A 15287-nucleotide genomic window follows, 5' to 3' on the forward strand; every position below is an offset into this window, starting at 1 on the left:
GAGTTAACTAATTTAGACTTAGGGTTTAGAGTTGAGGGGTAGGGTAGTATAGGATTTTTGGAATATGAAATTTAGGATTCTATATAAATAAATACTTAAAAAGTGAAATTTCCCCGAGATATTTCCCTGTAAATTGCCTAATTACCATCTGGTTGGATCTTACGAGGCCAACATGTCGTTTATGAGTTTTGGGGAGCAACTAGATTGGGTTTCGCTGCATCACCTCTAGAGACTGAATTCAAAAAATAAAATATATGGGTTACCACTCGGTTTGATTTATTTAAGATCGTGGTATTCTTGATAACAATTTTATAGTAAAATGCCAACTACAACATTCATAAACTCTCCAAGAACATTAGAATATGGATATGAAAGCTCAAAGAATTTAAAGTTCATCTGCACCAAAAAAAGATTTAGTAAACCGGTTTATTTTTTTAGCAATAAAAATCCTTTAAATAATTTCTTTCCCTTCAAACTGTACTCTTCTTTCTTTTTGGTTAACTTAGCATTTGTATAAATAGTATGTAGTACTCTCAAGTTATATGACAAATTATAACTATCCGGAAAAACCTCATTTTCATAAACCAATCAGACCGTCAATTTGGTTACCACTAATAGATCAAATCGGACCGTCTATTTGATTGAGTATATAAAGAGGGAGAAACCCTACGAATCTGCCTCTCAATCGATCTCACTCGAGTCGTCGACTAAACAGCCATGGGAGGCTTGAAGAGGAAATCATCGTCGAGTGCCAAAACCCTGGCTAAGTCAAAGAAGAAGAAAGGTCCTCACTTGCCCAACTCAATACTCAAGGTCATTGCTAACCAGAAGCGTCCTTTGAACTCCGACGAAGAAGACGACGATGTGATCGGTTCCGATGATGAACACGGTGGCGATTTGTACGAGTACGAAGAAGGTGTCCCTGAAGAGGAATCCAGGAAGAACAACCGTTACGACCGCCATGATAACTACGACTACGAGCTTCCCGAGGATTTCGAGGTTCGTTTTCTTCTTATGAATTGAAATATTTTGTTTCTACTTCAATTTATTACAATAGAGGAGATGTGTTTGGTCTTATTCAGCCATGGATTGTGTTTCTTGTCGCCTGTCACTGTATGAATTGCATTTTTTTTTTTGTTTTTAATTACATTACAAGAGACGTGTTTGGTCTAGAAATTTGATTTTAGGTTTTGGGTTTTCTTTTTTTCTTGTGAAATTTGGGACTTCGCTACAACACAAACTTGACTTTATTTGGATTATTATCTCTTTTTTTTTTTTTTGTATTCGAGATTGACATTACCACTTTAGATCTAGTTTTGGCTATTGCGTCCCGTGGTATATGCCTGACTGGTTTATTGTCTTTTATCATCATTGAAGGATGAAAACGTGGAGTCAGAAGATGATGACGATGGTGGGAACAACGACAATGATGAAGCAGAAGGCGATGACGATGACGATGATGATGATAGACACACACGAATGTTGCAGTCTCTCACTGGAATGCCAAGTGCAGCCTTTGAAGGTATTTTGATAGTAAAAAGACTGAAACTTTCTTCTTCTATGACTTTTCCTTGTATCTGCTGCTTCATCGCATATATAACCTACTTATTCTTTTTATTTTTCAGGTGAGAGTAAGAGCAAGCCTGTGCTCTTCACTGAAGCATACCCAGAGGGTGAATTCAATCCCACCCGCGATGTTCTTGAGGGTAAGAACGTCCTCACTGAGGAAGACTTTCTGGCCCCTCTTGAAGGAACACCTGGATATCAAAAAACAAGCAAGCAGATTGCCCGTATGCGGAAGGATACTAAGCATGTTGTTCATGCTCCTCTTCCAAAGCCCCAACGAGAAAGACTGGAGCGTAAAGCCGTGATAGGACTAGTCGATGAGGAGTTTAGCAAGTGGGTGCATCTCGTCAAGAAGAATAGGGAGGCACCAACTGTTTACTTTAACCAAGATGTCGATCTTGGTTACTCTACGGTTGGCGCAATAGCATCAGAGTTTCAACCCAGGACTGATTTTGAGAAGAAGATGGCTTCTGTACTCAATGATAGTGAGGTCTCGGAGGCTCACAGAGACGATGGCGCTCGTCTTCTTGAATTGAACGAGGCAAGTTTGACATCGTATAACTTGATCTGACATTGAACATAGTTTATGGATGTAACTGTTTGGTTGTGGTGCAGGTCTCTATGGAAGACCACATAAAGGACCGTAACCACATTGCCAAGATGCGGAGCCTGCTCTTCCGTCATGAGCTCAAAAGCAAACGAATCAAGAAGATTAAGTCAAAGACTTACCATCGCCTCAAAAACAAAGACCTGAAGAACTCGTCACTGGGAGCATTAATTGACCCGGAAATGGCCAAAGAAGAGGCTATGAGACAAGAGGCTAAACGAGTAGAGGTGAGTCTGAAACTTCCTCTTCACTGCACATGCAAGAAGTAAAAATATATCTTATTTGCGTTAAATTATGTGCTTTTTTCAGGAACGTATGACGTTAAAGCACAAAAACACAGGAAAGTGGGCGAAGCGCATGATAAGCCGTGGACTGAATGTGAAATACGATGGAACTAAGGCAGCTATAGCCGAACAACTTCAAATGAATGCTACTTTGTCCAGAAAGATGAACTCCATGAGAGATGGAAGTAGCAGTGATGAGAGCGACGATGAGGAAGAGTTGAACGATGGTTCAGATGAGGACACTCCTTCTAGATTGATAGCAAAAGCGAAGGAGAAGACATTGAGAGCTTTGGAAGATGATGAAGTGCCCAATGCTGGTCTTATGTCATTACCTTTCATGGTAATATTTGCTTTTTGCTTTCTCATAACGATTTTGATTTTCTTCGTTTTATGTTTCTTTTTGTCTTGAGCTTTTTTTTTTGGTTTGGGTTAGGCCCGTGCTATGAAAAAGAAAAACGAGGAAGCTAATGAAGAAGCTAAACGTGCACTGGAGGAGTATGAAGAATGGGAGAATTCTGGTGGAGAAAACTCTAAAAAAACAGTGAATGTTAGTGGTAGAAGAGTGTTTGGTGCAACCGCTAAAGTGGAAGCTCCAAAAGAGTCTAGAAAGGATTCAGATAACTTTTATGACGACAGTGATAGTGACAATGATATGGCTGGCATAGAAGATAATAACATAGAGCCTGTAAGAGATAATGCCTCACCTGCTAGAAACACCATTACAGATACTGAGGTATCTTATTTTTTCATAATGGTTCTTTCTTCTCTTCCTTTGAAATCTTTGTTACAACAATATATTCTTTTATTGTGATTTGTCTACAGAAGTTTGATGATGATGTTGCTGGAAATCCAGCATCTAAGACAACATTCGATGTTGCCATGTTTGCATCAGGCTCCTGGAAGAAGGTTTACTTTTGAGTTTTTTACATCAGACTTAGTCTTTTTTTTTTTTGGTGTTATTCTTTTGTTCAACTCCTTTTGGGGTATGTTATGCAGATGACAGGCTCCAAAAACACAGAATCCAAAAAGGCATCAAAGAAGACGCGTGCACCCACCCCACAGGCTCAAGATAAAAAGGTTTTTCTTTCTGCAAGTCTCAGTTGAACTATACTGTTCTTTCCAACCAGTAGTAGCTTCTGGCTGTTTTAGTTCCTTACCTTTGTGTACTTCTGTATAAAATATTGAAAAGGGATCGAGAGATGAAGAAAGTGAGGATTCAGAGAGTGAAGCAGAGGAAATGGTGGACGGAGTTTTGACATTTGCCTCAAAGGAAACCTTTGAGGTTCCCTCTCAAGCAGAGCTTATAAACCGTGCTTTTGCTGGTGATGATGTGTTGGATGAATTTGAGAAGGATAAGGAAGAGGTTCTAAATCAGGAAGTTCCTAAACCCGAAAAACCGGTTCTAGTTCCTGGTTGGGGAAATTGGACCGATATCCAAAGAAAGAGAGGTATATCTAAACAAATGGTTCAAAAACACGAAGCTGAAAAGAAAGAGTGGGAGCAAGGTCTCAAAACAAGGAAAGACGCTCGTCTTAAACATGTTATCATATCAGAGAAAGTCGATAAAAAGGTCAGTTGTGTCTCCCTCTAGCTTTAATTTCTTGATATAACCATTCGATTCTCTAATGCTCATGTTAACTGTTTTTGTTGACAGGCTGAGAAACTTCATACAACGACTCTACCATTCCCTTATACATCAAAGGAAGTTTTCGAGCATAGTATGCGTATGCCTATAGGTCCCGAGTTTAATCCATCTACCATTGTTGGGGAACTGAACCGACCAGAGGTTCGTCTTGATTACTTTGTCAAACTTTCATTAACACCCATGTTGCAAATTGTTGTCTACTTGTGGCGATTTGACCGTTTGTGTGTGTGTGTAGGTTGTGAAGAAGACTGGGGTCATTATTAAACCGGTCAAGTTCGAGGAAGTGAATCCAAACGATGAAGTAGATGATGAACACCCTCGAAACCATCAGAAACAAAGACCCAAAAAGAAGACTAGTAGACGCCAGGGCAAAGTCAAGTCCAAGTAAACGACGAAAGCTACAAGATTTTGATCTCATGGTAACGATTTTGCCTTTGTGACTTGTTTTATTTATAAAATATAGACACTGTTGTTTATTTCAGAGCTCTTCAAAACTCTTGTTCATCTCCATTTTCTTCCATACTGTTGTCTCCATTTCTCCATCTGTAAGATTTTAGCTAATCGCAGAAAATGACAGCTATTGAGACCTGATTGAGTTGCAACTTAACTAAAAGACGATATTACCTGATATTATATGAATATTAAACCTCGATGCTACATACAGAGGGAGGACTTTCCCAAAAATTTATAATATAAAATTATCTATGCGGAGTTGCAGTGCACAAAAAAAAGTAGGATTTGTACCAATTTAAAAAGTGTCTATTTAGATATGACACTCATACAACAGACGCATATAATTTATGGTGCATGCTGTTCAAGAGTAAACACGGTTTGGATAGTCCTTTTCTACAGTCTGTAATGTAAGACATGTACGCAAGCATTCTGATATTGAAAATCACCTCCCACCGGAGAGTATAGAATCAACCATGGAAGATCCACATGTAAACATGTCTAGCTCACCAATTCCATGGTGGATTCCCAACCCACGAAATTCCAAAGGTGACAAATCTGGTAGCACCGCATCTCCGCTTAGATAATTTAACACTTGTCTCATACTTGGTCGAGCTTGTGGGTTGGAGTGAGAGCACAACAAACCTAGTTTCAAAATCATTTCGACTTCTCTTTGATCACATTCCGGCCCTAGATTCGGATCCTTAGCATCCAAAATGTTTCCGTCACTCCAAAACTCAAAAACCCAATCCAAGAGCAAGCCCCTCTCACCACCCTCGTTCTGAATCTGGATAGGACGTCTACCGCAAGCTACTTCTAGTAGTAGCACCCCAAAGGCAAAAATATCGGTAGCAGTAGTGGCCCTTCCGGTCCTGACGTGATCGGGGGATAGGTATCCCCATGTTCCAGCGACTCGGGTGGTTTGAGGGTCCGAACCATGACTGCACAATCGAGCTAAACCAAAATCCCCGAGTCTCGCGTTGTGCTCTGCGTCTAACAAGACGTTGCTTGCTTTGACATCGCGGTGAATCACCACTTGTTCCCATTCCTCGTGAAGGTAGAATAAGGCGGAGGCCACGCCTTTAATGACTTTAATCCGCTGTTTCCAGTCGAGGGTTACCTCCGGATTATTGTACAAATATTTGTCTAAGCTTCCATTGGGCATGTAATCGTACACCAGAAGAAGCTCGTCTCTCCTGCGGCAATAACCCATGAGAGGGACTAAGTTCCGGTGGCTCATCCGACCGATACTCACGACCTCAGACACAAACTCTTTCAACCCTTGTCGGGATTTGTTGGAGACTCTTTTCACAGCAATCTCTTTCTTTGTCTTAGGCATGACACCTCTATACACGCTTCCAAACCCACCTGATCCGAGAAGGTCCTCCTCCTTGAACCCTTGGGTGGCATAGTACAAGTCCTTGAACTTCAATCGGTGCTTCCCAAACCCTGTTTCCCAATCTTCGAGTTCCTCCTCGAACTTTCTCCTCCTCCTTATGATGAAGCGTACGAGTCAAAAATAAGGAAAGAGACGGCATCCAAATCTTGTAGATTCTTTTGGGCTCCCACCTCGGAATTTTGGGAAGTTTCGATAAGGCCAACGGCGGAGCTTCCCCCTTAACCCGGAAACTCCATCCGAGAACATAATGTTCAGAACGAACAGAACCTGTCGAAGACGAGAAACCTACGAACATATCTTGCAAAAGAACCGAAGACAGATCTCTGACGATGGAAACAAGTGGTTTCGTAGGTTTATTCTTTCTGAACGGAGCCATTGTTACATCGATCTGATGGGTATGACCATCATAATCGACCCAAACCTGCATCCTTCTGCGACTTATCAAAGTCAGATTCTTAAAATGGCCTTTCTTGTCCCAATACCCAGCATACGAACTTTTCTCTGAATGTAAGCTATTGATATTGATTCCGGCATGGTTATCGTCCGTATCATTGAACTCGGTACTCCGGATGGTATCCAGTTCGACTGCAAAGACATGATTTGTGTCATTACCGTTGGTTAAGATGTTGAAGAGACCCAGGTATTGACTTGATGTTGCGTCAGGGAGGCTTGCGTTAGGAGCAACGACGAAAGCCATGCCGTGGCCACTAAGTATCCGGATCTCAGAATGAATAGCGAAGACGAAAGTTGTGGAGAAGGAAGAAACGGTGGCGTTTGGAGAATCTTTGAACCGGATTGGTTTGGTATAGAAGGCGTGACCCGTTCTCTGCTCTGTGTAGTTGGTTAGCATCAAGAGACCGTTGGGGGTGACTGTGGTGATCCCTTGGAGGGATATGTCAGTCAGTGGAGGAGTGAAGCCATTGTAAGTGAAGTTAAAAACTTTGGAAGATGATTTTGGAAGTTGAGAGAGTAGACTAAAGAAGAAGAAGACAATGGTGAGGAGCTTCACGAACATGGCTCCGTAATTGTTTCTTCCAAACAGTTTAGCTTTGGTTTAAGGTGTTTTTGATTTTATGAGAAACTAAGTCAATTTATAGTGTGGAGAGAATGTAGAAAAGTCAGTATTTTTTTTTCACGTCAAGGGAAGAGTCGTCACCATAAGTGTAACTCGATTTAATTCATGGTGGAAAATTAGTAGAAGACTAAGGTGCTTGACTTCCTCAATTGATGCAACGAATGGTAGAACAAGATATCAAAACAAGGATATATTTTGGTTATTAGGTCTTTACTTTTTTAGCAATCTGAGTGAAAATAGGGTACAGATCTATTAAAAAGTTGGTAGCGAAGAAACTCTTAATTTCAGAAATGTTAATGTGTTTGTTGTGTTTATCTCATGGATTCAACAGTTTTGTAGTCATGTTGTCTTCTGTGGACCTTAACTGACGTTTAGTATCTAAGAATTTCGTATCACCAGACATGTCCATTGTTGAATTTGTATCTGCCCCAGATCCAAAACAACCAACAATCACCAAGCAAAACAAAATACTAAGAAGATACAGATATATTTCAGACACAAGACCTAACATGATAAAACCCGAGTCCACAATGTATATTATTCATAGTCCACCAAAAGAACTCTGCAAGCTTTTGGCTCGAAATAGATGATGATGTGCACAAGCTTGATGATACGTATGAAAAAAAAAGCTTCCATAGACTTTGGAGGCAGCGAAGAACAGATGAAGAACAGATTTCTGGCTGAAATCGGAGTCGGGTCAATTTTCGAAAACAATGGGAATGACTCCACATATGCTGCTCTAGATGCTGCTGCTCTTGTCAACAGCTTTGTTAAGATCAAACTGATTGATGATAATGTAAATGCACGAACTATAGCAGAAATTGTAACACAAAGTACACAAGAGCATATATCTCTACAAAGATACGGGTATATATATACTAAGATATTGTTAAAATGAAGTTACAAGTCTCTATTTAAACAGAACTTCAACAGATCAAGACACTCTTGACTCGCTGCTCTAGCCTTACACGTCTTAAGGTTGAATACAAAACCTTAGAGCATGATTAACCCGAGGTTCTTAGGATGAGGTTCTTAGCGGAAGTTAAGAAACAGTTTCTTAACTTCCGCTAAGAACCACCCTAAGAACCCCGGATTAATCATGGTCTTATAACCTCTCCCATTAGCCCTTTGTGCTTTTCACTGAAAACCCACATTTATGTTAAGAATACAATTCAAGTGATAACCCTAATACACAGGTCGAACAAGAATACTTATACCCAGTATCCAACCGGCTAACCTAGCCTCCCAAAGAGATAGTCACAGATCTCCAAATACGGCATGTTTTCTAAAACTCTACCAAGTCTTATGAAAACTTCCAAGTCACAATTTTCCTTCTGAAGTGTAAATATTCAGCTGCTTGTTCTCCACGTGATCTTTAGATTGACCGCAGCTTCGCTATCGACTCCGTTTCCAACTCTTTAGCTCTGCTACATCTCGATCATTCTACTCGCATACTCATTGTAGCAGATCCTGGCGTACTTCCAAATGGCTCAAGCTGTCCACCTGATCTTTGCATCTTCAGATACTGCCTTGTTTGATGTTGTTCCTTTCTTCAAGAAAGATAACGAACATCCTAAAAGACCAAAAAGCCTAAGAAAAGCTGAAGAGAAACCAATTGAACATGGGAAAAATACAATGGAAATTCACCAATAAAACTTTCTGGATTTCATCAACATACAGAAAACAGTGAGAAGCAGCTTATTTTACTCTAGAAAACAAATGGAGTCAAGGGAGGTTTTCCCACATTGTGAGTCAAAAGAAACTAGACCTTAGTATTCGAATCCACTCATGTCCGGACCAGCTCTTATGGATTTTTAGATACTTTAGTCCCATTAAAATTTTTGGGTTGGGTTCGGTTCTTTTCGATTTCGAGTTAATTCATGTATGTTATTTGAGAGACAGTTTTATTTAACTACCTTTCAAATACTGCTTGTATCAGTTATTTTTATCGAAAATATCAATAAATACAGTTCAATAGAGATATTTTGTATCCAAATTATCCAAACTTACCTTAAAGCATATACGATTTGAGTCGGTTATTTTTCTTCGAAAGAAACCACATGGATACATTTGGTTTGAGTATTATATATTCAAACTGTCCAATTTCATCTAGAATACCCAAAAAAACTAAACAAACTAATATATTTAGATTTATAATTTTAATTTTGGGTATTGGAGATCGTTATAAATTTTATTATGACTAATACCTTTTGATATATATTTGAAGACATGTATTTATATTTTGGATATTTTCATATACTCATTTTGTCTTTGGTCTAGGTCAGGTTCGGTAGTTGTTTTTCGTATATAATAGTTTAGGATCCTTCCAGTAAATACGTGTTTGATATCTTTAAATTTGGCTCGGTTCTTCAGGTGCGGATATTTTACCCATTCCTCGTAAGAACCTGTAGAGTGAGATTCATGCTCGACTTTTGCCTAAGGTGGTGGCTGACTATATATGCTTTTGCTTGCAATATTGCCTTTCCCTAGCCAGCACTTTTTTTTGCCTTTTATTGATTGAACATGTTAATTAATACTTTATTATGTAGTAATCTGCGGCCTGTGCGGAATGAGATAACTATAAAAATGTTTAAACTATATATTTGTGATTATGTACATTATAATATAGTTTACAGTTAACCACACTATCGAATATTCAATGTTTTTTTTTTTTGAAAAGCGAATATTCAATGTTGAATGTATAAACATTTCGTATATTGATTTTTATGTATTTCATCAAATTGAACTACAACTATTTTTGATTCTGGGTAAGCAAATTTGATATATTTGATTAATTGCATCAGTTCAGTTTTTGATCGTAAATGTGTAAGTGTATATTTTTGAATTTTTTTTCAAATTTGATATTTGTTGTACAAAGTTAAAAAAACAATAAAATAAAAGGGATAATCAGTAAATAATGCATAAATAGACAACATAACCACAATAATATGTTGAAAGCTCATGAACGGATTCTAATATTTATGAAATCATTCAAATATTGTTTTTTTTTAATTTGAAGTAATTTTATACTTTAAGTGTATAAAAAACTAAAGTGATTTTTTTCTAAATTATATTAAACATAAGAATTTAGATTAGTTTGTTTATTCTTATTATGATTATATAAGATTGTACAAGTAAACTAAAAATACTAAGCAAAAAAAGACATTTTTAATGGTAAGGTATAGTATATTTAGTTCACTAAAAGTGTGTTGAGTTATTGTATTTAAACACTTTTATAATTCTTTTATTAAAAATAAGCTTATAGTAAAAACAACATGATTAGGTTCCTTTTTAATATATGACTTCTTTCTTAAAGTCAATTTATAAAGTATATTAATTAATATTATTAAAATAAATATATTTTGAAAATTACTTTTGAAAAATCATGTTATAAAAGTTACATATTAAAAAAATTATATATTTTTATTTATGTAGTTTGATTCTTAAAATTTATAAAGAAAACATGAATCAAAACTATTTAAAAAATAATAAATTAATGTAGAAAAGAATAAAACATCTCAATAATAGTAATTATAAAATATTTTAAGTTTACTAAATATATCTTAGTTTATGTAATTTAAACTAATTTTTTAAGCATCTAACAAAATAGTTTGATAAAATGGGAATATTTTACTAATTTCCATATATTTATATATACTATATTGTTTAAAATAATGGTTTAAAGGGATGATTTTTTATTTTTAAATATCAAATTTTGTGAACTTTCTTTTTATGAAAGGAATATATAAAAAAAAATTAATGTTCATATATTTGTAGAATCTATTATAATAAAATATGAGTTATTTTTGAGTTCACCAACCAATAGAATTTCATTATTTCAAATTCGATATCTTTTAGAAAAGGATACAAAGTATTGTCAAGTTATATTATGTTTTAAAAATACAAGGGTAAAAAAAATGAAAAAATAGTAGTTACAGAAAAAAGAATTTTAAAAATAATATTTTTAACATCTTCAGCAAAACACTAAACCCTAAATACTAGTCCCTAAACCCTAAACCTTTGGGTAAACCCTAAACCCTTGGATAAATCCTAAATTCTAAATCAAAAACACTAAACACTAAAACCCTAAGCCCTAAATCCTAAGCCCTAAATCATTCAGTGTTTTAGTGTTTAGTGTTTTTGATTTAGAGTTTATGATTTATCCAAGAGTTTAGGGTTTAAGATTTAGGGTTTAGGGATTATGATTTAGGGTTTAGTGTTATGCAGACGACGTTAAAATATTTTTTTTTGTAATTACTACTATTTTTTATTTATTTATTTTTACTTTTTTATTTATTTTAAAAACATAATATAACTTGACAATATTTTGTTTCTTTTTTTAAAAGATATCGAATATGAAATAACACAATCATATTGGTTAGCGGGGTGAACCCAAGAATAAGTCATAAACTATATGGTCAATTAACCGGACCTCGTGGTCTGGTGGTAAATGAACCTCGGCTGAGGTGCCCGCCATCACGAGTTCAAGCCCCGGTCACAGCGGATTTAACATGGTTTTCGTTTGGCCTCCAAAACCTTCCTCGCCAATTCCGGTTGGACGCGGTGGGATAGTCGGACTAAGTGAGAGGTCCGGATACCTGAATTATCAAAAAAAATTATATGGTCAATTTCCTGGCTTTAAGAGCCAGGCCTTTCAACGTTCTCTGTTAGTGGGATCTACATCGATTTTGAAATATTGACCATTTGTTTTTAATTTTTTTGATTAAAGAGTAATCTCCGACACTAACAATATTGTGTATCTCGTTATGAATTAGCTTTATCAAAAACCTTAGATATAGGAATTGCCGGTTGAAAATCCAATTATGTAACTCTGATCATGTAGATTGGTTATTCTGAGCAAGCAACAATTCATATATTAGACGTTTACATGGTTGCTTGCAAGGTAGTTCTTCAGCAGTGCCGTGCCAAGAGTTTTAGGGGCCTAAGGCAAATTTTAAAAATAAACTTATTTACGACTACAGTAAAAACAATTTTGCAATATGATATATCACTTTCACCAAATACACAAGTAACACTGTAAAAAAATAAGTTTATGCTATATTATATTATATAGGAAAAAAACACATGAATTCAAAAGGTTAGTTAGTCTACTATGTGAAAAGTTTTTTTTTTAAAAATAAGTTTAAACCCCTAGATTGGAAACTATTTTAAATTTTGGGCTCCTAAAAAGTTTATATTAATCGGGTGGCCAAAGACGAGTACATTTTTCAATACACTGTAGGCACGCTTCTGTTCTTCGGTGAAGTAAATTATTGCAAAGCCACTAACGTTTTCTGGTTTGTTTCCAGGATTTAAGAACCAAGCATTTCAAAGTGTTTTGTTAGCAGGATCTACATAAAATATGTAATCTTGACCATTGTTTGTTTTTGTTGACGTATAAGAAGAGCAATGTTAAACACTAACAGTATTGTGTAGTTTCTCATGATAATTTTAGTTACTGAGAATGCCCTGTTCTGATCACTTTGTTTTGAATTAGGGAGGATGAGCTCAAGGGAACTACTTCACTGAACGTGACAACCAAGTACCCCAACTCTGTTGCGCAAGGGAGCTGAAGGGAACTGTTAATAAGGTATTAAATAAGGTGACCACTCTTATCGATTACTTATTTCTAGGGCCGGACATTTTATCCGTTAAATTTGATTCGATTTGTTATTTGTCTCGATTCGATCCGAAATTTCCGGATATCCGTAAACTTTCGAAGCAAAGCAAATACAAAAAATCAATATCCGTTAAAATCGAAGCAAATCACAAATATCAAAATTTTGGGAAGCGGATATCCGCTCCGATCCGGAAATATATAAATATATATACATCTTGATTATACTTAATGTTTTAAATGTATAAGTTTATATAATTATTATTATAACATATGATTTGACAAATTCTATTCACATTATTACTTATATAAAAATATTACATAAAAAAGAAGTGAAAAAATTTATAAAACAATTATAACTTTTTTCTAAAGTTTTGTGTTATTATAATTGTTAACTAAGTTTAAAATTTACAAAATATGTAGTTTCACTATTTTTTTTAGTTTTTATTTTGTATATCATGCAAAAAAAAATATTAAAAATAAATTTGTATTAATTTTTTAAGATTATTTGTATTAATCAAAGCGAATGAGATATCCGCAAGTATTCTTAAATATCCGCAAATATCTATTTATTTTTCGGATATCCGTTTTTCCGGATATCCGTAATTTTCTGAAGCAAAGCAAATCGAAAAATTAGATATCCGTAACATACGAAGCAAATCACAAATACTTTCAAAAACCCAGATATCCGATCCGTATCCAGCCCTACTTATTTTGAATATGGCTGTTTGAAAAACTCTTTGTTTTGAACGTGAGTTGTAACTTAAATTGTTAGAATCTCATTAATTCTGTTTAGACTCTCTGTTTTGTTCAAATCTGATTTATATCTTGTCATCGTCAAACAACTTTGTTAGTGTTGAAAAAGTCTGTTTATAACGTGAGTTGTGAAACATTCATTCTAACAATTTACTTGCTAGAAGGAAGACGTTGTAGAGGTTAAAATTTTGAATTACAATAATTTAATTTACGTGACTCAGCAATAATATTTTTTTAGTAACGTGTTTATAACAGAGCTATACCATTATAACTTAACCTTTATATTCCAAATTTTAGCAAATAAAAAAACTTAACCTTTATATTATATGTTAACGATGCTTATAATAAAGGATATTAAATTAATGGTGTCCAATGGCATATTATGTAAATACTCCAGTAAGAGAATGGTCTTTTAAACAGAAGATGTGAGAAACCATCTTATGCTTACACATCAGCATAATGACATTCTTGTGAATATTTTACACATTTAGTGTTACTTATTAAAAATGTTCACATTTTAATATATAGGGGATGTCTAAGAAATATGACGTCTACACTTTAGATAGTACTAGGAGGGTGTCCGCGCTTCGCGCGAAATATTGTTTTATTATTTTTAAATATGATTTTTGGATGATGTGATTATATGGTTAGTATTTATTGTGAATATCATTATTTGATGTTTTATTATGTTAAGTACTAGTAGCTAATAAGTTAATATATTATGTGTTTGTTTTTTTAATAATGTGTTGTTGTATGTATAATGCTCAATAACTTTGTCTTTAAACATTTGTTGATTTTAAGATCAACACCGTCAAATTGTATTTTAGTTTTTCACATTACTCTTTTTAGATGTTTTTTTGCACTTTCCCCCATATTTTGACTTTGAGCCGTCACCATCTATGTATTTCGTTTACCTCTCCGATGTGCAGTGCTTCTCACCATCACTAGGAAAAGACTCACCTCCGTGCTCTTCTTTTCCTCACCTTCTTTTTCGTGAGATTATTTGATATTTGTTATAGATCACGCATATTAGTTACATGTTGTGTGGTTGTTTCTTACGGCGTTGTATGTTATTTCGGTCAATACTGGTCGTTTTTTTTCTTTCGATTTTGGCTAAGGTTAGAAACTACATCTCGTTGGTTTGGGTCAAAATTTAGTTGTCATTGATGTTGTTTTCCTCATTGCTGGTTTGCCATCGATAGTGTCTGCTCGTCTTGGTTTTCAAGATATTGTTTTTGGTGATCTGATTTCTATGTTCTTTTTTTCATAGCTCGAGGATGGCTCCACGATTCGTTGATTTAATTTTGTCTCTTTTTATCTCTTTGTTCTCTCATCTCGTTGCATCTTTCATCGCTGATCACGTCTCTGGTGGCTCTCCCTTTCGCCATATTTGCTACTCCAGGTCTGGATAGTGTTTTTCTCTGTGTATGCTTTGTGCGCTTGGAAGGTTGTTTATGGTCTCAAGCTTAAGCTTTGGTTTCTCGGTGGTTGGCTTCCATTCTCCCACACTCAGGCTACTTATATTCTTCTCATGCATCCCTTGGTGTAGGTCTTTTGGAGCTTTGGTTTCTTCTATTCAGAGTTTTGTGGTTCTTCGCTGTCATGGGCACCTTGTATGTACTTGTTTAGTTTGTGAGGTGCTTCTTATCTATTAGCTGGTAGTTGTGCTGCCGGTGCTTTAGACAAGCGTCTTTTTGTTTTGTGGTGACTTTGTTCTTCCGATTATTTTTTCTCCGACCCGCTTTTTTGGATTTTTGCGCTGGTGCTTGATCGCGATCCTTTGTGTTCCGGGGATTGCTTTATCTCATATTTTATCTTTTTATTTTTTTCTGACATTTGCTTGTTTTAGCCAAGACATTCTATGCTACGATGAGATAGATTAGTCTTC

The 15287-nt window shown here is 35.7% G+C and overlaps 1 protein-coding gene and 1 pseudogene across 2 annotated transcripts; one reads left to right on the forward strand and one right to left on the reverse strand.

Annotated features, from left to right (window-relative positions):
* Positions 1–655: 655 nt before the first annotated feature.
* LOC106381621 (U3 small nucleolar RNA-associated protein 14) lies at positions 656–4730 on the forward strand. 2 transcript variants are annotated; one of them, XM_013821545.3, is made up of 11 exons: positions 656–999; positions 1378–1522; positions 1626–2107; positions 2182–2400; positions 2483–2797; positions 2891–3190; positions 3280–3363; positions 3454–3534; positions 3647–4027; positions 4112–4243; positions 4338–4730. In XM_013821545.3, exons 1-11 carry the CDS (start codon positions 718–720, stop codon positions 4488–4490), a joined length of 2574 nt encoding a protein of 857 aa, XP_013676999.1. In that variant the 5' UTR covers positions 656–717; the 3' UTR covers positions 4491–4730. The 2 variants fall into 2 exon arrangements, with proteins under 2 accessions (XP_013676999.1, XP_013677000.1); XM_013821546.3 differs by having other exon boundaries at positions 3283–3363.
* Positions 4731–4948: 218 nt separating this feature from the next.
* Positions 4949–8184, reverse strand: LOC106381623 (annotated as a pseudogene).
* Positions 8185–15287: the final 7103 nt, after the last annotated feature.

The sequence above is a fragment of the Brassica napus genome, chromosome C2 (genome assembly GCF_020379485.1).
Source record: "Brassica napus cultivar Da-Ae chromosome C2, Da-Ae, whole genome shotgun sequence".
NCBI lineage: Eukaryota > Viridiplantae > Streptophyta > Magnoliopsida > Brassicales > Brassicaceae > Brassica > Brassica napus.